Source organism: Lactuca sativa, chromosome 4 (genome assembly GCF_002870075.4).
Source record: "Lactuca sativa cultivar Salinas chromosome 4, Lsat_Salinas_v11, whole genome shotgun sequence".
In the NCBI taxonomy this organism is placed as follows: Eukaryota; Viridiplantae; Streptophyta; class Magnoliopsida; order Asterales; family Asteraceae; genus Lactuca; species Lactuca sativa.
Window position 1 is genome coordinate 132,702,904 of NC_056626.2, and position 8,095 is coordinate 132,710,998.

The 8,095-nt window shown below is 34.2% G+C and overlaps 2 protein-coding genes across 2 annotated transcripts; one reads left to right on the plus strand and one right to left on the minus strand.

The window, feature by feature from the left end:
• Positions 1-227: 227 nt before the first annotated feature.
• Positions 228-2,434, plus strand: LOC111921505 (GDSL esterase/lipase At3g48460). Its single transcript, XM_023917089.3, has 2 exons — positions 228-962; positions 1,794-2,434. The coding sequence occupies exons 1-2, from the start codon at positions 348-350 to the stop codon at positions 2,304-2,306; spliced, it is 1,128 nt and encodes a 375-aa protein (XP_023772857.1). The 5' UTR covers positions 228-347; the 3' UTR covers positions 2,307-2,434.
• A 568-nt stretch (positions 2,435-3,002) lies between these two features.
• On the minus strand, positions 3,003-5,405 carry LOC111921506 (E3 ubiquitin-protein ligase AIRP2). Its single transcript, XM_023917090.3, has 5 exons — positions 5,047-5,405; positions 4,115-4,277; positions 3,942-4,008; positions 3,425-3,659; positions 3,003-3,352 (listed from the first exon to the last, which is right to left on the minus strand). Exons 1-5 carry the CDS (start codon positions 5,139-5,141, stop codon positions 3,142-3,144), a joined length of 771 nt encoding a protein of 256 aa, XP_023772858.1. The 5' UTR covers positions 5,142-5,405; the 3' UTR covers positions 3,003-3,141.
• Between the last annotated feature and the right edge of the window lie 2,690 nt (positions 5,406-8,095).

Below are 8,095 nucleotides of genomic sequence, written 5' to 3' on the forward strand. Positions count from 1 at the left end.
GGGTAAATTAGAATATGGCACGTCTCATCACAAAATAAAAGATAACCAACAAATTATTTAATCATTCACCGCAAAAGTTGGTGATAGGATACGATTCATCCCATAACATTCAAAGCTTTTATAAAATTAAAAACCGAATTTCCTCAACTACCCCACAAATATTTATTACCCCCCCACTCTTCACCTCTTCTTCCATTACAACAAAGAACTACAAATCAAAAACTATTAATTTATCACGTATAATAATACTATATTACAAGCCTACTTTAATTCCTTCACAAGTTTCAGTTTATAAAAACCCACTAAAGACACTCAAAAAAATTCAAAAAGGTCACCCATCATCAACCATGCCACCTTTCACCACCACCTTTGCCGCCATCTTCCTCCTCCTCACCACCACCTCTGCCAATCCAACTCAACGGCCGTTCAAGAAAATCTATGCATTCGGTGACTCCTACACCGACACCGGAAACACCGCTTCCGCTAGCGGCCCTAATGCCTTCACCTACGTCTCCAACCTCCCTTATGGCCGGACATTTTTCCACCACCCCACCAACCGCTACTCCGACGGCCGCCTTGTCATTGACTTTGTGGCGGAATCACTTTCCTTGCCCTACTTGCCGCCCTACCGCCACCGCAAAGTTGACACCTCGTTTGGTGTCAACTATGCTGTGGCGGGGTCCACCGCCATACCACATGAGTTCTTTGTCAAAAATAACCTTACTCTAAACATCCAACCTCAGTCATTACAAAGTGAACTTGCTTGGTTTAACAAGGATTTGGAGGGGCAAAAGTGTAAAAGTGCAAAATCAACTCCAAGAGAATGTAAGGAGGTGTTTGATGATGCGTTGATTTGGGTTGGTGAGATTGGAGCCAATGATTACGCGTACACCGTTGGATCTTCTGTTCAAAGCAAAACCATTCAAGAGCTTTCCATTCGCAGTGTCAATGGATTTCTAGAGGTAATTATTATACGCCAAATCACAAAATTAATAACAATCTATTTTACTTTTTGATCATATACTTTCTTTTTTATTTTTAACTCATAATAACAAGTTAACAACGCTACTTCAATCGTTTATTCATAATCATAATAGCTTAAAGTTTAACGTACCTATATTTTTACCTAAAAATAGCAACTTTACTTTATTTTTATCACAAGTATAATGAATAATAAGTATGTTGTTATTATAGATATGAAAACATAAGCACTACAAAACAAAATATGTTGCGGATATTAATCATACGAAAAGATACTTTATAATGGATTTCTAGAGATAATTACTATATGACAAATTGTTGGTAATTAAAACATAAATTATTCTCGCTACTAATATAGGCAATATACTCTATGTTTTTACCTATAAAAATAACTTATTTTCATTTTTTACATAACAACAATGTACGTATAAATTTTTTACCAAGCATAACAACATGCTTACATTTCACTATCAATACGAGTAACGTACTTTTACCAAAATTATTGTCCACGTTTGATTTTTGAAGTCTTTCAATATCAACTTTGACCATAAATAATTTTTTTTGTGTTATATAATTTTTGATGAAACTTATAACAATGAAAATACATTTAAAAGACAATCCATTCATATATGTTGCATAAAAAATTATATAACAAAAAGTAAATTATTTAAGGTCAAAGTTTAACTAAAAAGACTTAAAAAGTCAAACATGGACAATAATTTTGGGACGGAGGTAGTATTTACCAAAATTTTACCATATACATAATATCAAAACAAAGAACATTATGCATAAGAATAATGTATTTTTGGCAGGCATTGCTTAAAAAAGGTGCAAAATACATGGTAGTGGAAGGCCTTCCAACCACGGGTTGCCTGACCCTATCCATGGCATATGCACCCGAATCAGACCGTGATGACATGGGGTGTGTGGGTAGTCTCAACAAACAAAGCTATAACCACAACACCATTCTCCAAACCAAAATCCAAGATCTCAGGAAAAAGTATCCGGAAGCTGTCATTATTTATGCTGATTACTGGAACGCGTATCGGAATGTCATCAAGAACGCATCCAAATTAGGGTTCACGGAGCTTTACAAAGTTTGTTGTGGGTCGAATGGTAATGGTGCACCATATGACTTTGATTTGTCTGTTACTTGTGGGTCCCAGTCTTCGAGCTCGTGTCAAGAACCTTCTAAGTATATTAATTGGGATGGGGTTCATTTAACTGAGGCTATGTATAAGGCGGTTTTTGATTTGTACGTTAATGAGGGGTTAACTCATCCACCCTTCGGGTCCTTATTGACTAGCAAAAACTACTTGGGCTAGACTATTGTGAACCCTTCTTTTTGTGTTTTTGTTTTGAGTCTATGATCTTAGCATATGTAGGAGTCATATGTGTTTATTACATGGAATAAACTTGGACAAGGCGTATACGCCTTTTATACTAACAAAAACGGCAATGTGTCTTAATCACACCGACATCAATTTCGATCCAAATACAATGCATGCTAAAAACAGTCTGTAGAACTATTTTGGATGATAAAGAGGGTATTTACGTCTTTTGTACTTGCAAGATCAAAAACCCATTCCTATCTCACCCAAAAAAATTACAATTTTTGTGTCGTTGGGATAGTTGCATGTCAAATACAATACAAACTGATGTTTGGAACGTAAGGAATGAGAAATACCACATCATATGAATTCCTTTTATATCATGAAGAAGAAAACCTAAAGACATTATATATGAGATGAGGTTCCATCCGTTTGAGAATAAGTGTCTGTTCTAGACTTTTGAGGTCAAACAGAACTGCTTTAACTTGAGAATTAATATGACTATAATTAGGTCACATGATGAAATTTGAATGTTTCATAGAATATAACAAGAACCAGACTGAAGAAAAAAATATGAATCCAAACGTACAGTTTTCACGGCTAATTTGGATTTAAAAAGTGCTAGGATTGACTTTCAAAAGTCAAAAGAAGAGAATTTCCTGCAACTAAGAGAAAAAACATACTGGGAGCTTCAGAGAACACAATCTCTATTGGAAACGATGGTTAAATTCTACACTAAAAATGTACACCATTTTGCAGAAATCGACTGCAAAATCAATTAAAATTACAAATATACAAGAAAAAGCTAACCACATTTTATCAACTCGGATTAAAATAAGTAGTCATTGTATACCAAGAATACAGCATCTGGGATATCTTTAGGCAGCTTATTAATGTAATTATAGAATCTTTTTTTGTCCTCCTTTGACACAGTTTTTTGGTCAACCACATCTCCTGTACATGGGAGAACCCATAAATCCTCTGAGTTCACTCTCTTCAAGCTACCACGGCAAAAGGGGCAAGATACTGACCTCATGTTCCTGTAAAATCTTGAAAATTTAGCATAAAAAACAAGAAAGGTGAAAGTGAAACATGTTTTAAAACTAACTTACCAATCATGGTAGCAATTGATGCACATTGCATGACAACAGTTGGGCAAAACCATTTTGGTGCAGGGCTCTAAGCATATACCACATTCGTCTTCTCTTTCCATATCAACATTTGTACTTTTTGTATTTTTTTCTATTTTCTTTCTGGGATTTGTCCCAAAAGGTTGAATATTCTCTTCATTGTCTTCGATCTCCAATGGGTTTGTTCGTAGACGTTTGAGGGATGGCAATATCACATCTGAAAAAAAAAATTGAGTTATGTATTTTTTTTTTAAATCAATAACAAAATAGTTTGTTGTTTGATGTTTCTGCAAAAAGGCTTATTTCTTCCAACCACCCTGGAAATCAAGTACACACAACAGTCTGCTAGGTAGCCCACACTGACCAAAAGCATCGTATCATACGAGATTGATGTAAATAGTTTGACAATCCACGTTGGAATTGAAACTCCCACACTGTTGAGAGTCAAACCCTTGACCATTTCTAAAAGTACATTGATATTTGATGTTTGTTTGCATACCATAGAACTCTCTAATGGTTGCCTTTCTCCCAAGTGAAGTAAGTTTTGGTTTCCCATCTGGCAAAACCTGAAACATAAACTAACCGATGTTATGGTGACACTTGCAAAGCTGGAATGATGGAAATGATACACACATTTTGTTCATTGTTTGCTTGGGTATTTACGATACTAACCTTGTGTACAACCACGTAACAGAAATTTAGACATGTTTGAAGGAAACAAGAACATGGGAAATCGATCCATTGGAGTAAAAATGATAAAATATATGCCATGTCACTGTAACCCAGCTCCATTTGAAGACACGCGCCACTTTTATCCCTTGGAATAGAATTTGCCCTGTAAGCAAAAGGATTAAAAAATACATGTAAAGATGTTGACTTTTGGTCAAATCGTTGATTTAGAGTAAAAAAGGGTTTTGGGTATTTTGAAGATTGGGAAAAAGGGTGTTGAAGTTATGTAGACAAACACGTCGTTAATTGTTTATCTTCTACTAGCCCTCAAAAAAGTTAAAAAATGTAAAGGGTGTTGACTTTTGGTCAAACAGTGAATTCAGAATTGATGGCATTCGCTTTTACCCTTCGCAATTTACATACACTGATACACGCATGCTAATTTTATAATTCAATCTCTCCAGTTTGACTAGCAAAGTTGAACTACAGAAACAGAGGAAGAAGTGCAAGTAATAAGTTTCAACTTAAAAAAGATTCAAATTGCATTACCAAATTGAAGAACTAATACCCGTTCGTTCACTAGTTTGTAATTGCAAAATTGGCATAAATCCCCAAAAAATTAAACACCCACAATTTCATAAACCTAGAATTCCCTATAGTTTCAACAATTTGTGTAAAACAATCAAGAAATTTTACGAAAATTATAACAATTTTGACCTCGGAACCAAAAGATACCCATTGTTTTATCGTGCACGATCAATACACAAAAACACCAAGCAAGCTCTTTAACAAAATTTTACCTATAAGCAGTACGTGAGAAAAAAAAACCAACAACATCCATATTCACATCCCATTAGACAACCCTAATCCAGAAAAAAAGCTGCAAAAACATAATACAGAAGAAGATAGTGAGAGTGAGAGTGAAGAGGACTTACAGCATATTAGCAAACTGTATATCAACCTCAAGAACATTCAGTGAATCCCTGTAAGAAGGACATGATGCAAGCTGATGATAATAATAGTTATCCATAATTTAATTAATCCCAAGGAATCAACTTCCGCCGAAAAAATGATCGCAGACTCCCTTTCCTTCGAAAACAAGGAAAAGGGAAAACGATCGGCGAATTTAATTTTTTTTTCAGCACGAGAGTTGATATAAACAAATAACGGGATTAAATACTTTTAAGTTCTTAAAATCAGGGGTTGAACAGGCGAAATGGGTGGGGAAAATTAATGGGAATTTGTGAAGAGGGTCAGAGTTGTTGAAAATAAAATGAAACTTTGACTGCGTTTTTGTTCAGCGACTCCATCAAAGACGGGAAGGTGGGGGTTAGAAATGGTGAATTGTCAAATGACAATTTTACCCTTATGGTATTGAATCGTACGGCGTACGGGGATTATTGAAGATTCTAAGTGGGTTTTACTTTTGAAGGGTAAAAATGATCAAGATGAGTTTTAGTTGCAGAACCACCACACAGGTGGTAAAACATGAAGCAAGTGGATACCAGCTGCTTTTGGCCTTATTCAGGAATGATTTTTATTTTTTTTTCTGATAAAAAGGAAAAATATCCTAGAAATAAACTTTTACTTTTTACATATTTAATATTTTTTTAAATATAATTTATTACTAAACTTTAAAATATTATTTTGACTGTTTATTACCATTCTAATCGATTAACATGTTCAAAAAATATTATTAACCTTGTATTTGTTGTTAAATAAATACCATTAAATTCATATCCTTATACATATTTTACACTAATCTGTATTTAGTCATTTTCATTTTATCACATCATCATCATTTAAGGTCATCTTCTATGGCCAATATAATTCCAAAAAAATATATTTAAATGTTTATTTTTTTTTTTAAATATTGCAAAACATACAACTTTTTTTCCGTTCTTTCTAATAAAAAGCCACCTCCCCCACCCATATCTTTTACTAATATCGACATCCCTTATACCACCACTCCCACTCATTCATTTTTCTCCTCCTTTCCCTCTCTTGCTACCAATCACCACTACCATTATAAAAAAAAACTAATCTAAAAAGTAAAATCAATTCAAACTCAAATTTAAACATAAAAACTGATTCAAACCTCCAATCAATTCAATCTCATGTTCCAACAATAAAATTGCATTCTTCAATGAAAGTAATTAATTGTAAAACACAATTCAAGAGGAAAGGGTGATAGAAGGATATTGAAGTAGGATGGTTTTCACAAATTAACAGGAGATGGAGATGAGCATATGAATGAGTGAGCGGATGCATAAAGGATGATGATGGTAGTAAAGAGATGGATGGGGGCATGTCTGAAACACCCCTCTTATATGTTAAAAGTATTTGTGTTATCCTTTCAAAATATTTAGTCATTTAAAAGTATTTGTGTATGAATCAGTTAGACTTACGAAATTATTGTCCCAAAAGTTATGGTTTACAATCCAAAAGTATTGTAACGTTCCAAATTTTCAAACAAAAATTTTATTTTTCAAATCAAAAATTGTGTCAGAATAATAAATACAGTGGAAGCCTAAATAATAAAATCCCCATCGATATGTGTGTGATACATTTGTTGGACCCTACCCCTTAACAGTAGAACCACCTGAAAACATTGAATCAACAATTGTAAGGATAAAGCTTCGTGAGTTCCTCAATATACCACATACATTAATACACATACAATCAGTCTCACGGCTCTCGTGTCGATTTGCATACAAACAAGTCTCTCAAATCTCATGTCGGTCTACATACAAATAAGTCTTTTGGCTCTCGTGTCAATCCATCTAGTGACAAATGGATCGAGTGTCAGTCTAGTCATCAAGAGTGAGTGTCAATCTACCATCAACGCTGAGTAATTTGTGCTCACAAGTCTCGTGTCGTTCCACCATCAATCCTCCATATAAAATATCAACATACCATGCAATCAAGCAACCAAACAATCATCAGGCAAAAGATTATGTTATTTGATATTGCTATATTTATACATATATTTAGGCATTATTTTAATTCATTTTAAGTTATAATTTGTTTAAAAGCAAAGATATTTGGTACTTATAGGGTTAAATAACATTTTGCAGCCAAATAGGACATTCTTGAAAGAAAAGGACAAAAAAGACAAATATTGGAACCTGGAAGGACTAAAGCTGAAGTTGGGAGCTTGATGCAGTTTAAAAGGAAGAAAAATCATGAAAATACGAGTCCCACATTGTGGCTTCAGGGTCCCATGGTGTGGCGAGTGGAAAATCTCGATGATATGCACAACATAGAGGCTCACAATGTGAGCACTATAACCTCACGTCGTGAGAAGGGAACTTCCAGAAGATAATTATGCGGAATGCAGGTTTCCTTGTCAGACACAAATTATACCAATCTCACGACGTGAGACCCTAATTCTCACGACGTAAGATAAGTTTTATGGAAACTATAAATACTCCTTGACATTTAACTTTTAGGGAGTTCGATTGATATTCTGGAATTGATAGTCGCTTTCAGAAGCCAGCGACCTGTAAAATTCAACCATTGGAAGAAAAATTCGATTAATGATTAAGATTTTGAAGATTACACATTACAATTGGTTTGCATTAGCTTAATAATGTCTAAATCTTATGTGATTGTCTGCTTATTTTCTGCCATGAGTAACTAATCATTAGTCTTTCATTTAATATAGATGAACCCTAATACTATTGTAACATCCCAAAATTCAGAACCAAAAATTTAATTTTTAATATAACTAAAACACATTTGTAACTTTGTTCACACATTGAAAAGCATTTCAAATAAAACATTTATCATAGTTCATTCCTAGAAATCACGTATTGTGAAAAACACGAGTGTATGCGTTGCGATCGTCCCGAGCTCCTTTATCTGGAAATTGGAGGTACCTGAAACCAAAACTAAAAACCGTAACCATAAAGCTTAGTGAGTTCCCCGAATACCACATACAATACAATAAACATACTACCTAACATATTCGGGTGTTGGCCT

Bases quoted from the DNA above. Each gene is read 5' to 3' on its own strand.
- LOC111921505 (XM_023917089.3), top strand. From the start codon at position 348: ATGCCACCTTTCACCACCACCTTTGCCGCCATCTTCCTCCTCCTCACC. The intron at 963-1,793 runs GTAATTATTATA...TATTTTTGGCAG, and splicing joins GTGTCAATGGATTTCTAGAG to GCATTGCTTAAAAAAGGTGC.
- LOC111921506 (XM_023917090.3), bottom strand. From the start codon at position 5,141: ATGGATAACTATTATTATCATCAGCTTGCATCATGTCCTTCTTACAGG. The intron at 4,009-4,114 runs GTTAGTATCGTA...TTTATGTTTCAG, and splicing joins GTTACGTGGTTGTACACAAG to GTTTTGCCAGATGGGAAACC. The intron at 3,353-3,424 runs GTAAGTTAGTTT...AAGATTTTACAG, and splicing joins ATCAATTGCTACCATGATTG to GAACATGAGGTCAGTATCTT.